At 42.7% G+C, this 15,203-nt stretch overlaps 1 protein-coding gene across 2 annotated transcripts in view; it reads right to left on the bottom strand.

Moving 5' to 3' along the window:
• The window catches only part of gli2a (GLI family zinc finger 2a), a 141,078-nt gene that overhangs the window by 47,385 nt on the left and 78,490 nt on the right, over window positions 1-15,203 (bottom strand). For both annotated transcript variants that reach the window (XM_047370959.1, XM_047370958.1), the window contains one exon: window positions 5,867-6,067. In XM_047370959.1, coding sequence (XP_047226915.1) covers window positions 5,867-6,067 — 201 coding nt within the window. The remainder of the gene's footprint in view (window positions 1-5,866; window positions 6,068-15,203) is intronic.

Consider the following 15,203-nt stretch of genomic DNA (forward strand, 5'->3'; position numbering starts at 1 on the left):
GATGGATAGATCCATGGATGGATGGATGGATGGATGCATGGATGGATAGATCCATGGATGGATGGATGGATGGATGGATGCATGGATGGATGGATAGATCCATGGATGGATGGATGGATGGATGCATGGATGGATGGATAGATCCATGGATGGATGGATGGATGGATGCATGGATGGATGGATGGATAGAGATTTTGTTAAATGAGTCCTTCAAGCATGGTAGAACATCTGAAGTAAAAAGAAGAAGTTCAGTTTATTAAATTTCCACATCATCTGAGAATCCAGGAGTCTCATCAAAAGGTCCGTCTAATCAGGAAGATTCTGAGAGCACTCACAAATATTAGCAATGCATCCTCATCCACCAGCACCAACCACCACCATCGGCACCAACCCCCAGCACCAACTCCCACTACCACCACAGCCACCACCAACGACAGCAGATCAGCAGCAACAGCACCAACCCCCAGCACCATCACTGACTCCCACCACCAGCACCAGCACCGACCCCCACCACCATCACTGACTCCCACCACCAGCACCAGCTCCGACCCCCACCACCATCACCGACCCCCACCACCATCACTGACAGCAGCTGTGAATTTATTAGCCAAAACCCGTTCTGAATCCTCTGTTTGCTCCTTGGCCGAGCCCAAAGCCGCTGTTGTGTTGCCAGCATGTTTATGCACACACTTCCACAGATGTGCTCAAGAGCTAACATTTAGTTAAGTGTTTGTGTATGCAGTCTGAGGGGACCAGTTACCCCACAAGGCCCCCTACTCTCTCCTCAGCACCACATCAGTACACAAATCTTTCTCCCTCACTGCCTCTGCTGCATTTACACAAAAAATCTCTTTTTCCGCAGGATGGCAGATATTTACTTTGGCTGCTGCTTTTGTCGCAGCAGCTTCAACGTTTCTCCACAAACCGCTCTGATGTTTCTCTGCCCACCCAGCCCTAACATACCTGCTCAAACACAAGCAGTTCTCTGAATGCCTCCCAATGTGAACTTGCATGAAGCGACTTTGCTTTCATTCATCAGTGATAATGCTGGTCATATTTAAATGGGTTCATTTAGGTTGGAAGTAATTATTTTAGTTTCAAATGGGATTTTTTTAAAAGTGCAAATAAGTACTAACATGGCTGTGAAAAAGCATTTAGACCCTTTAGAGATTTCCTCTGTTTTTGATTTTATTTATTGAAGGAATAAATCTCTCCAAACACAGTTGACCCAATGTGAAAGAGTATTTAACCCATTGAAGCTAAAGACAGAGTTAAAGTTCCTCTGCCTTCAAGTGTTTGTGATAACTGGTAATATTTATGGTCAGGTTACACCATCTTAGTTAAATCATAGTCCAGACTTTGAGTAGGCCACTCCAAAATATTAATTTTGTGTTTTTTGATTATTCAGAAGTGGACTTGCTTGTTGCTTCAGATCATTGTTCTAAATCAGAACCCAGGTGTGCTTGAGCTTAAGGTCACAAACTGAGGGTTAGACGTTCCCCTTGGGGATTTTCTGCTAGAGACCAGGGTTGGGTTCATGAATTACAGCAAGTCCTCCAGGTCTTGACACAGCAAACCAGTCCAGACCATCACACCACCACCACCATGCTTTACTGTAGGTTTGATGCTCTGTTTCTGGGATGCTGTTAGTTGCACACTGGATTTAACGGGTCACAAACCTTCTGTAAAGGTCTGCTTTTGTCTCATCAGTTAGATGTTTTTGGTAAATGTGCGATGGGCCTTTGTGTTCTTTTGGGTCAGCAGTGGTTCTGGCATTGGAACTCTCACATGGAGGCCATTTTTGCCCAGTCTCTTTTTCTTATTGTTGACTCATGACCTCTGACCTTAACTGAGGCAGTGAGGCCTGCAGGGCTTTAGATGTTCTTCTATGACCAGTTGTGGATGAGTGTCTGGAGTAATATTGGTTGACTGGTCTGTCCTGGGAAGATTCACTAAGTATTCCAAGAAAAATGATGTCAGCCTTTCCACACTGATTGATGTCAATGACTTTGTTTCTCATCTGTAAAGTTATTATGGGTAATAGTAACCAGAGGCGACTGTGGCTCAGTAGGAAGAGTAGTCGTCTTGCAATCTAGAAGGTTGTGGGTTTGATTCCAGCTTCCTCCTGTTATATGTTGATGTGCCCCTGGGCAAGGCACTTAACCTCAAGTTGCCTAACGACCGATCTGTGTATCTGTGTATGAATGTGTGAGCGTTAGTGAGTGCGATTGGGTGAATGTGGCTCTAGTGTAAAGCGCTTTGAGTGGTCTGCATGACTGGAAAGGCGCTATATAAGTTCAGTCCATTTACCATTTACTTACCTTTAGCAGAAAGATGCCAAACCACCATCAGCTTGTTGGAAAGTGAATAAATCCTCAGGGTGGTTGAAGCTAACAGTTAGCCATTGATCGATAGATGGTCAGTCTGACCCAAAATCCTAAAGCTACTCTGTTCTCAGTTAGCCAGGGTGGAGTGTTGCCGCCGGCAGGCTCAACCAATGTTAACTCCACATAGAGACACAGATAACAACAACATGCTTTAATGCTGCAGACTGTCAATATATACTCACATAGAGTTGTACCTCACTGATATGAACCTTTTCATTTTAAGTTGATTTAATCAGCTAAAACATGTGGTCTACGTCCGACTAGCTGTTTGCTCTCACCACTCTGAGGATTTATTTGCTGTCCAATAGGCTCATGTGATGTAACATCTTTATACTACAGGTAACATAACGTTTAAAAATAATAACTTGACTTCAAAAAATCTGAACTAACCCTAAGTGTGACAAAAAAGCAAAAACAAAAGAAACTCATAAGAGGGCAAACACTTTTTTACTGCACTGTGTGAGCAGTCAGTATCTTTCCTGCATCAGAGAGCAGTTTGAATGATCTCAGTTTGAAAAACCAGAAAAGAAGTTAAATAATATTTAGCTTCCAATTCAGGTCTCTCATCACATGTTTCAGGATTTTATAAAATTATAGGACTGTTACTGGTGCAATGGATGTCATCCATGACATAATTAACAAATTGCACACCAGTTCACCGAGACAGCTTCAAGGCCTGATAATTAACTTGTGGAAAACCAGTACTGGATGGATGGATGGATGAATGGACGGACAGACGGATGGCCCTGTGTGATGTCATCGACAAAGACCCAGGGTGTCCAAAATGTGGCCCGGGGGCCATTCGTCACCCTTGGAATAATTTCGTGTGGCCCCGACTGCAGGATGATACAAATTTTATCTGATTTGTTGCAGATCAACACATTTTGTAACTTTTTGAGTCTTGTTTTTGTTGCTAGGAAGAGACAAAAACACTTTCTCCAGCAACAAAATAGAAAACATTCCACCCAAAAAGTTCGGAAACTACATATTTTTGTTGTTAACGTCTGAGACCATTTTTCAGACCTACAACAATTTCTGTTCTACTTTGTTTCTTGAAAATATTGTATGTTTGAATTTATTGCTGAGCAGGTGAAAAAAAAATAATTCACTATTAAATTATTTAGATTTTTTTAAGTGGAAAAAAGAAATTTGGCCTAAGTGCCTTCAACTTGGCAAACACATGGACACCACTGACAGAGATGTAAAGTCTTCTTTGGCAGAATAAATCAAATATTGATTAAATTTTGCAGTGGGACGTTATCCTTTCATATCCAGCTATGTTCTAATTATTGTTGCTGTAAAGAAACAGGAAAACGAGAAAATATCTGTCGGTACCAGAATAACCTTTGTGTTTTATTGCTCCTGTTTTAGACTAGCCAAACTGAAGAGGACTCCCTCTCAGGATTCAGGAGCCCCAGCTACCCCTGGGTGCTTAGATGGAACTAGTTTCTGATGCCAGAGGTTAACCGAGCCTTAACACCGGAACCAGCTTGGTAGAAAAAACCCACAGTGTGCTAACGAAGAATGTGTGATGATAAAAGTGCCGTTCAAAACTAAGGTTAAAACGAGTCAAGAGGCCAGAGAGGACGTACAACCTGGACAGGCCACCAGGCATCACAGGAAAGCAACCACCAATGTACACACTTTCGGTTAGTTTAGAACTGCTAACGAACCTAATATGCATGCTTTTGGGCTGTGGGAGGAAGCTGGAGTATCTAGTAGCTGCCATCCTTTCTGACTCCAAATCCCCCTGGCGTGTCTGGTTTGAGGTGGCCTCTGAAACAGCCTGTTGTTTAGTGACGCAAAAAGATATCCCATCGTGTAACAGATTATGCAAATGCCTGAAACTTTTCCACAAACTTTTCATGGCCATCCTCAGAGCTTCAAGGCCTTTTCTCCAGGGTAAAGGATGGAGAGAGACTTAAGTCATACCATGCGTTCACTGGGGGCTTTCAGGCCTTGTGGTGGGTCTGCTGAATATTAATGCATAAATTGATTTTTTACTATGATATTTATATGTGCATCCATCCAAAACAAGCAGAAAGGAATGGATGTAGCTCATATTTGCCACCTTCACCACTGCTCATGTCTCGCACTCACACTAAATAAGCTCTTTGATTCAATCTGAGGCGGCCCGCAACGACCATTAGCTAGCTGCCTTGGTCAATATGGTCTCTGTGAGTGGAAGAGCTTCCAGACTGGCACAGCAGCCTATTCCTGACCACATCACTCACAGAGAGAACCTGGGATGGAGGCAGCGAGTGTTGATGCTGCAGTGAAGCGGCCAACTGGGGTGACCGAGGTTGTGGCTACACGAGCAAACAACAACCCAAACAAGTGTGGCCAGGGGAGGTTACTGAGGTGGTTGGAAAGAACAAAAAGGCATGGACACTTTCAGCACCACCATGTTTACCTTTGTGATAGAGGTTATTTCTAAGATTAATGGCCAAGTAATCCAATATCAGATTTTAGTACTCTGTGCCTGTCAGGAAGGCTACGTTAGAGTCTTCAGAGTTTACGAGTTAGCAGCAGTTTGTTGTTGGGTGGCTGGTTTGATGGAATCAAAGACTCTGGGAGAAGCAGGGTATCAGATTATGAAGCAGCAAAAAGACTGACTGTTCTGTACTCTGGCAGCTTCTTGGATGTTGTTTGCTGCTAAAATCAAACTCCAGGTTTGGTGAAAGAGTTCACGTTCTAACCCGCATGAAAGAACAGGCTGGTCTCTGTTAACTGGTGTGCAAATACTTATCCTTTTTACAGGGTTCCTTCACAGTTTTCCTGTCAGAATTCCATACTTTTCCAGACTCGGATTGCAATAGCTGCCAGACCCTTATAACTGATTTTTAAAGAACAAGTACAGAACTTTACTATACAGCAGTAGTGTGGCTTAAATATGAAACCCGAAAAAACTAGACATAACTGATAGAAGGTAGATCTTGACATTCTGATGTTGGTGAGGGGCAGAGATTAAGATATCTTGAGATATCCTTTTTGTATCCTTTTTGTAGAGATGACCTGCACCGGCACATGTAGGCAACCATCTGCTCCATATGGTATGGCTGAAACGCCGCAACAGGACACATTTAAAAAGAGTTTAAGATAAGTGAACTGAAGAATACATGCGTGTTGTTCAGTCACAACTAGTTGTTGTTTTGCAGGATATTACTCCTAGCCTAGGCTAAACACAACAGAGACACAATCACAATGAGAGACTGAGAAGTTTTCATGAGCGCTGGGCCTTCAGCCATTCAGGATTTTGGCACCTGTGACTGACAAGCTCTGCAGCTCTGATGTGGAGAACCCTTTAAAGAAAATATCTCTAGGGGAAGCAGAATGCGATGATATGAACATACCTGATGTTGAGAACAAAGTATGATAAAGAGATGGCTGATCATTGTTTGGACTTCAAGCAATGAAAAAGTCTCAGATTATCTTAGTTGTTTATTTAAAACAGAAAGCTTTGGTGTGGTTCTCCTCACCATCCACTGGGGTGACGTAATCTGGCAGATGAACTGCAGCGGCTGCGGCTGCAGCAGCTGCACCGTTGTGCACCAGCAGGTCACCGTAGGGGCTCCTCAGGCTGGCACTGGCCATCAGGTGGTAGTACTCAGAGGGATTGGCCCCTGGTGGTGGAGGGGGGAAACTGAACAGGGCTCGCTCCTTCAAATGCTCGTGGGTCACTGCATCAGAAATTAGAGTAGAAGAAAAAGATGTATGTTTCGTCCTGAAAAAAGGAAAACCTGCACCAACTGCTCACCCTCCTGCACAGAAGTCACAGTGACCCTCTAAAATCACACATTTTTAACAATGTTCTCTTGTTAATAAGCTATACATTTACTGACATTTTCTGACAGAAATAAAGCAAGAACAGAGACATTGGAAGGATTCATCAGATGACTACTTTGCTTTGGAGATTTGCCCTGGACTGTGAGGCTCTGGATAAAAGATGTCTGTAATGGTTAAGGCCTGCTGGGTTGTAGGAAACCTCTCCAGAGAAACAGAGCAGAGCAGAAAGAGAGGAGATGCACATGGAAGAAGGTCCCTTTCCAGCACTTCTCTTGGATAGAGCATACATTATAAGACAGGATGAAGTCATTCACAGAGTGCAGGTGCACACATACAGGCACCTATGTTACAATAGAAACCTTCAAACTACTCATTAGCAACAGTATTACCGACATAATAATGTTAATACCTAAATTAACACATTTTATGAGTTCTAAATGATAACAATAAAATGATCTGCCTCCACTATTTTCCTTGATTGGAGATGCTCATCATTTCAGGCCTTTTTTTCTTCATTTCTTCATTCTACATTTCATAATACATGTTAGGAAATGTATGTATTTCATGATGACTGGAGCTGCCTCCAACACATGCCTGCCACCAATGTATCCACATGAGGAGTTTAGTGGCTGTGGAGCTCCCTGTGTTTGCTGTTTACTTTGCTGCCACTGTATCATAGGCAGCTTTACTTGTGCATTCTAAAAATGTATTTATTGATTTGCACATCTTTGCTGAAGCCATAATGAGTCTTTATTTCTGTTGAAGCTGTTTTATGGGAAAGAAATCTAACGAAGTCAAATCTATGTAATTATACAATTTCCTTCAGAGATCATTCTGGCTGGTATCTGACTGCTCTGCTTGGTAGAAATGAGAGAGCGTCTTGGGTCAGAACTGACCATTAAACATAGTCCAGGAATTTTTAACAGGGTTCCAGAAGCTCATTGTTTCCTTCTCAGATCCTCACTTTATGGTGTCTGAGGTTTTTAATGACAGTCACATCAAACCCAGCAAGTTCCTTGTACTTTCCCATGGTTCTGAGTGTAACTTTATGCAGACTAACCATAGAAAACAATAATTTCTTCTAGATATGTAATGGCTTCCATAGAGATATAGGGACAATTGTTTATCTAAATAAACAATCTTCTAAAACTTTGGGGAGCAGAAGACAGTGGAAGCATTGTGTTGGGACCCACAGCCATGGATTTCAACATTAAACTCCGGTACGGACTTTTCTGGAACTTTCAAAATAAAGGGCATTAACCTTCTTCCGGCACAGCCAGGAAACGGGATAACTGCGGACTTCCTGTGACGCCGCTACCCAAATAAAAGCACAGCTGTTGCTACATCCGCCCTCTTTCCACACGGCCTTCAAGAAAGACCGGTCAGGGAGGCCCAGCGCGCTGATGTCTTTTGCTGGCAAAAAGACATAAACTCTTCAACTGGATCCAAGGAAGCCATACGATCATTGATCATATGCAAAGATAAGTACAGATAAAATACTGTCTGTGTATCCGGTATTTTCATTCATGAACGGGGGTAATTAAGGTACAAGCATTGCTTGACTGTGTCTCCGAGCCCCCGCAGACGCAAACGGTGTTCGAGAGAAGTCCCTGCAAAGACGCGGTCTCCCAGCCTGGAAGGAAGACAGCAGAGACCGCAGCGGACAGGACGAGCCGCCCAGCTGCAGCTCCGGAGCTAACCTTTTTGTTCACAGAACGAACGCACCTTCTGATCGTGAGAAGCTGAGGAGGTTAGCGGGAAGCTAACCCTTTGTTCACTGTGGATACCTTCTTCAAACTTCATCGCCCCTTGGACAACATTTCCTCACCATGGTCAGAGGTTAGGTTTGGACAGATTAACAGTTAGGATGAAATAATCTGAACGTTTTCATTTATGAAGTTTAGTTTTGTTTTTGTGAAACTCGACTACCTTAGTGCTAGCAGGCTATCTGTAGCACACACGCCGGTTTGTGTTTTTGTAAGTTTTTTAAGTTAAGACACCATTAAGCCCCATTTCTCCAGAAAGATGCTCGTTTCCAAAATATTCCCTTAATAATATTTCTTCAAATATTATTTTAATAAATAAAGGCAGCTAATTAAACACTGTTGAGAATTAGTCATCCAGGAGGTTGGTTTTATTCAGCAGATCATTATTTAAAACATTATTTTATTAAAATAATATTTAATCTGATCTTACATTGTGAATGGTTGTCTAAACGTTTGCTGATTATTTTCTAAGTTGGTTCCAAGACTAACTTAACTTCATTTCCAGATTCTTCAAGATAATCCTTGGTTCTCAAACATAAACATTGCATGGTAATGTTGCATCACTCTTTTGATCATAATTATCAATCATTTTTAATCAACTTGTTTATATTGTACATAGTCCATTAGTCTTCATTATTCTTTAATTCTGCTTGGTAGTTTAGTTGGATTGTTTTAGCAAAGTAAAGAGTTTGTTGATTGAAATATGTTTGACTTTGAGTTGACTTATTTTTGTTAATAAATTCTTGTATTTTAAGAAATTGTGTGAATTTATTCCATATATGTGCAGAGTTTATGCTGTTCAATAATGTCAGAGCTCGTCTCACACCTTTCCATTTTGTCCTAATACCATCACCTTACTGGGCTGGTATTCACAGGACAACCCTTAACAGATTGAAATATTATTTGATAAAATATTAATATTAAATATTGAATAATATTTTCAGATTCATAATCACAACCATTTCAATTTGACTGAATAAGGTGAAGATAAGAGGTCAACATTTTATTTTCAGATATTTATATACAGATCATTTATAGGACTTCGGGTTCTCGCTCTATTGATAATAAGCTTGACCCTGTCTCTCTGTGTCTAACCCTGTCTCTGTGTCTAACCCTGTCTCTCTCTGTCTGTCTAACCCTGTCTCTCTGTCTAACCCTGTCTTTCTATGTTTAACCATGTCTCTCTGTGTCTAACCATGTCTCTGTCTAACCGTCTAACCATGTCTCTCTGTGTCTAACCGTCTTTCTGTGTTAACCATGTCTCTCTATGTCTAACCATGTGTCTCAGTGTCTAACCATGTCTCTCTGTATCTAACCCTGTCTCAGTGTCTAACCATGTCTCTCTGTGTTTAATTTTGTCTCTCTGTGTCTAACCCTGTCTCTGTGTCTAACCATGTCTCAGTGTCTAACCATGTGTCTCTGTGTCTAACCATGTCTCTCTGTATCTAACCCTGTCTCTCTGTATCTAACCCTGTCTCTGTGTCTAACCATGTCTCTCTGTGTCTAACCATGTCTCTCTGTATCTAACCCTGTCTCTGTGTCTAACCATGTCTCTCTGTGTTTAATTTTGTCTCTCTGTGTCTAACCCTGTCTCTGTGTCTAACCCTGTCTCTCTGTATCTAACCCTGTCTCAGTGTCTAACCATGTCTCTCTGTGTCTAACCATGTCTCTCTGTGTCTAACCATGTCTCTGTATCTAACCCTGTCTCTGTGTCTAACCATGTCTCTCTGTGTTTAACCATGTCTCTCTGTGTCTAACCCTGTCTCTCTGTATCTAACCCTGTCTCAGTGTCTAACCATGTCTCTCTGTGTCTAACCATGTCTCTCTGTATCTAACCCTGTCTCTGTGTCTAACCATGTCTCTCTGTGTCTAACCATGTCTCTCTGTATCTAACCCTGTCTCTCTGTATCTAACCCTGTCTCAGTGTCTAACCATGTCTCTCTGTATCTAACCCTGTCTCTGTGTCTAACCATGTCTCTCAGTGTCTAACCATGTCTCTCTGTATCTAACCATGTCTCTGTGTCTAACCATGTCTCTCTGTGTTTAATTTTGTCTCTCTGTGTCTAACCCTGTCTCTGTGTCTAACCATGTCTCTCTGTATCTAACCCTGTCTCTGTGTCTAACCATGTCTCTCTGTGTTTAATTTTGTCTCTCTGTGTCTAACCCTGTCTCTGTGTCTAACCATGTCTCTCTGTATCTAACCCTGTCTCTCTGTATCTAACCCTGTCTCTCTGTATCTAACCCTGTCTCAGTGTCTAACCATGTCTCTCTGTATCTAACCCTGTCTCTGTGTCTAACCATGTCTCTCAGTGTCTAACCATGTCTCTCTGTGTCTAACCATGTCTCTCTGTGTTTAATTTTGTCTCTCTGTATCTAACCCTGTCTCTGTGTCTAACCATGTCTCTCTGTATCTAACCCTGTCTCTGTGTCTAACCATGTCTCTCTGTATCTAACCATGTCTCTCTGTGTTTAATTTTGTCTCTCTGTGTCTAACCCTGTCTCTGTGTCTAACCATGTCTCTCTGTATCTAACCCTGTCTCTGTGTCTAACCATGTCTCTCTGTGTTTAATTTTGTCTCTCTGTGTCTAACCCTGTCTCTGTGTCTAACCATGTCTCTCTGTATCTAACCCTGTCTCTCTGTATCTAACCCTGTCTCAGTGTCTAACCATGTCTCTCTGTATCTAACCCTGTCTCTGTGTCTAACCATGTCTCTCAGTGTCTAACCATGTCTCTCTGTGTCTAACCATGTCTCTCTGTGTTTAATTTTGTCTCTCTGTGTCTAACCCTGTCTCTGTGTCTAACCATGTCTCTCTGTATCTAACCCTGTCTCTCTGTATCTAACCCTGTCTCAGTGTCTAACCATGTCTCTCTGTGTCTAACCATGTCTCTCTGTATCTAACCCTGTCTCTGTGTCTAAACATGTCTCTCAGTGTCTAATCATGTCTCTCTGTATCTAACCCTGTCTCTGTGTCTAACCATGTCTCTCTGTGTTTAATTTTGTCTCTCTGTGTCTAACCATGTCTCTCTGTATCTAACCCTGTCTCAGTGTCTAACCATGTCTCTGTGTTTAATTTTGTCTCTCTGTGTCTAACCCTGTCTCTGTGTCTAACCATGTCTCTCAGTGTCTAACCATGTCTCTCTGTGTCTAACCCTGTCTCTCTGTATCTAACCCTGTCTCTGTGTCTAACCATGTCTCTCTGTATCTAACCCTGTCTCTCTGTATCTAACCCTGTCTCAGTGTCTAACCGTGTCTCTCTGTGTCTAACCATGTCTCTCTGTATCTAACCCTGTCTCTGTGTCTAACCATGTCTCTCAGTGTCTAACCATGTCTCTCTGTATCTAACCCTGTCTCTGTGTCTAACCATGTCTCTCTGTATCTAACCCTGTCTCTCTGTATCTAACCCTGTCTCTCTGTATCTAACCCTGTCTCTGTGTCTAACCATGTCTCTCTGTGTCTAACCATGTCTCTCTGTATCTAACCCTGTCTCTGTGTCTAACCATGTCTCTCTGTGTCTAACCACGTCTCTCAGTGTCTAACCATGTCTCTCTGTGTCTAACAATGTCTCTCTGTGTCTAACCATGTCTCTCTGTATCTAACCCTGTCTCTGTGTCTAACCATGTCTCTCTGTGTCTAACCCTGTCTCTGTGTCTAACCATGTCTCTCTGTATCTAACCCTGTCTCTGTGTCTAACCATGTCTCTCTGTATCTAACCCTGTCTCTGTGTCTAACCATGTCTCTCTGTATCTAACCCTGTCTCTCTGTATCTAACCCTGTCTCAGTGTCTAACCATGTCTCTCTGTGTCTAACCATGTCTCTCTGTATCTAACCCTGTCTCTGTGTCTAACCATGTCTCTCTGTATCTAACCCTGTCTCTGTGTCTAACCATGTCTCTCTGTATCTAACCCTGTCTCTGTGTCTAACCATGTCTCTCTGTATCTAACCCTGTCTCTCTGTATCTAACCCTGTCTCAGTGTCTAACCATGTCTCTCTGTGTCTAACCATGTCTCTCTGTATCTAACCCTGTCTCTGTGTCTAACCATGTCTCTCTGTGTCTAACCACGTCTCTCAGTGTCTAACCATGTCTCTCTGTGTCTAACAATGTCTCTCTGTGTCTAACCATGTCTCTCTGTATCTAACCCTGTCTCTGTGTCTAACCATGTCTCTCTGTGTCTAACCCTGTCTCTGTGTCTAACCATGTCTCTCTGTATCTAACCCTGTCTCTGTGTCTAACCATGTCTCTCTGTATCTAACCCTGTCTCTCTGTATCTAACCCTGTCTCAGTGTCTAACCATGTCTCTCTGTGTCTAACCATGTCTCTCTGTATCTAACCCTGTCTCTGTGTCTAACCATGTCTCTCTGTATCTAACCCTGTCTCTGTGTCTAACCATGTCTCTCTGTGTCTAACCACGTCTCTCTGTGTCTAACCACGTCTCTCAGTGTCTAACCATGTCTCTCTGTGTCTAACCATGTCTCTCTGTATCTAACCCTGTCTCTGTGTCTAACCATGTCTCTCTGTATCTAACCCTGTCTCAGTGTCTAACCATGTGTCTCTGTGTCTAACCATGTCTCTGTGTCTAACCATGTCTCTCTGTGTTTAATTTTGTCTCTTTGTGTCTAACCATGTCTCTCTGTGTTTAATTTTGTCTCTCAGTGTCTAACCATGTCTCTCTGTGTTTACCCTGTCCCTCTGCTAGACAAAGCAAGTGAAGGAGCTATTGCTGCGACTAACTCTGGCTGCTGTCTTCCATACCATAAATTTTACTGGTGGATTTGATCATAGCTGTTTAGCTCCTCAGGTGGCTGCTCACACTGATTCTGGTTCTGGTTCAGCTGAAGGTTTCTACCTGTTAAAAGGGAGTTTTCCCTCCCGGTGTTACCCATGCTCAGTTTGAGGAATTGCTGCTAAATTAACAATAGGTTTCCTTAGATAGATACTGTGATTATATCAACCGTATTGTTTGATAACTGGAATGCATGCAACTGAATTGGCTTTATATATATTTGTATAGATTTGAACCTGTTTGTTTCAGTGAAGTACCTTGAGATGACATTTGTTGTGAACCGGTGCTATACAGTATAAATAAACTGAACAGAATACAGTACAAGACAAGTGTTGCTGTACTCAGAATTTTCTTGCTATAAGAACAGACCTGTAATAAAGCTAGTCAATCTTGATGTTTCAGATGGTTGACTAAATCAAACCCAGATCCTAAGTTCAAAATCAGAATCAGCTTTATTGCCATGTTTTACAGACAAACAAGGAATTTGACTCCGGTACACTTTGCTCTCAATAATAAAGAATACCTATTTAAATGTGCAAACATACACAACTGACTTTACAATAGAATATAATGTGAGATCAGTCCAAGTATGCATGGTGTTGTTCTGGAGCTCTAATTGTCAAGAGTTCATCAGAGAAACATCCTGGGGGGAGAAATTGTCTCTGTGGAGGCTGGTTTTAGCAGACACTGCTCTGTAGCGCCACCTGAAGGTAAAAGCCTAAATGGTTCTTTTGCAGGGTGTGTGGGGTCTGCAGAGACGTTAGCTGTCCTTTTCCTGATCCTTGACCTGTATAAGTCCTGGACGGAGGGAAGGTCAGCCCTGATGATTCTCTCTGCAGACCTGATTGTTGGTTGCAGTCTGGACCTGTCCTGTTTGGTGGATGAACCAAACCACACTGAGATGGATGAAGACAGGACAGACTGAATGATGGCAGTGGAGAAGATGACCAGCAGCTCCTGTGGAAGGTTGAACTTCTTGAGTTGCCTCAGGAAGTACAGTCTCTGCTGGACCTTCTTCTAAACACTGTGTGTGTGTGAGTACCATCTCAGGTTTGGACAAATGATGGTTCCTAGGAACCGGAAGTGGTCCACAGCAGACACAGTGTTGTTGAGGATGTTGAGGGGTGTATGCGTGGGCGGTGTTCTCCACCATCATCTCCAGTTTAGTGGGTTAAACTGCAAGTGGTTCTGACCACACCAAGGTACCAGCCGATCCACCTCCTGTCTGTATGCAGACTCATCACTGACTGGATCAGTCCAATAACATTGGTGTCACCTGCAAACTTCAGGAGTTTCACAGACGGGTCCACTGAGGTCCATTTATTAGTGTAGAGGAAGAAGAGGAGTGGGGAGAGAACACACCCCTGGGGGGTGCCGGTGCTGATGGTTCTTGTGCGGGAGAAGATGCTCCCCAGCCTCACCTGCTGCTGCTGGTCCTTCAGGAAGCTGTTGATCCACTGATAGGTTTACACAGGCACTTTGAACTGTGTGAGCTTCTGGTGGAGGATGTCTGGGTTGATGGTGCTGAAGGCCCAGCTGAAGTCCACCAACAGGATCCTGGCGTACGTCCCTGGGTGGTCGAGGTGTTGCAGGATGAAGTGTAGACCTAAGTTAACAGCATCATCTGCTGACCTGTTTGCTTGGAAGGCAAACTGCAGGGGGTCCAGCAGGGGGCCTGTGATGTCTTTCAGGTGCTTCAACACCAGCCGCTCAAAGGATTTCATGACCACAGACATCAGGGTGACTGGCCTGTAGTCATTTAATCCTAGGATGGTGGGTTTCTTGGGTACTGGAATGATGGTGGAGCGTTGGAAGCAGTAGGGAACCTCACACAGCTCCAGTGACTTGAAGATCTCGGTGATCATGGGGGCCAGTTGGTCAGCGCAGGCTCTCAGGCATGATGGGGAGACATTATCAAGTCCTGAGGCCTGCTTTGTTTACGCTTACACTGCAGCTTCAGCAGTTTTAAAGGAATTTCTGTTTTAATTGTTTTTTTTAGCCAGTAACCAACATGTTTTGAGATTGACTTGGACAGTCTAAAATCATCTTGTTCTCCATCTTCTGGAACCATTTGCGTCCAAAACATTCTCAAAAAGTGTTCAGGACCATTCAAGGAATTTATCCTAACAATCTGAGCTCATTAGAACAATTGTGTGATGATAACCTATTTCCCAAATTATGGGAAATTTCATTAATAAGCCCCACCCACTTTCATTCTGAATATATCATCTAAGGGCTATGCTCAGAAGCTATGAGCAGTTTAGTGAAAATCTAGTCAGCTTTTTGTACGAACTATTCTTCTCTAAATTATAGAGCCCCCAAGTGGCAAATATTCACCGACATCAATACAGTCCTTCACAATCCTATTGTTAGGTAGGGGTATAAAGGTTATTTTAAAATTTTTTATGGTTTCTAAATTAGGTTCAGTTAAAATTTGTGGCTAGCTCACAAACAACCTTTGTTCCCGTTTAACTTTAAGATG

Source organism: Girardinichthys multiradiatus, chromosome 7, assembly GCF_021462225.1.
Source record: "Girardinichthys multiradiatus isolate DD_20200921_A chromosome 7, DD_fGirMul_XY1, whole genome shotgun sequence".
Lineage (NCBI taxonomy): Eukaryota > Metazoa > Chordata > Actinopteri > Cyprinodontiformes > Goodeidae > Girardinichthys > Girardinichthys multiradiatus.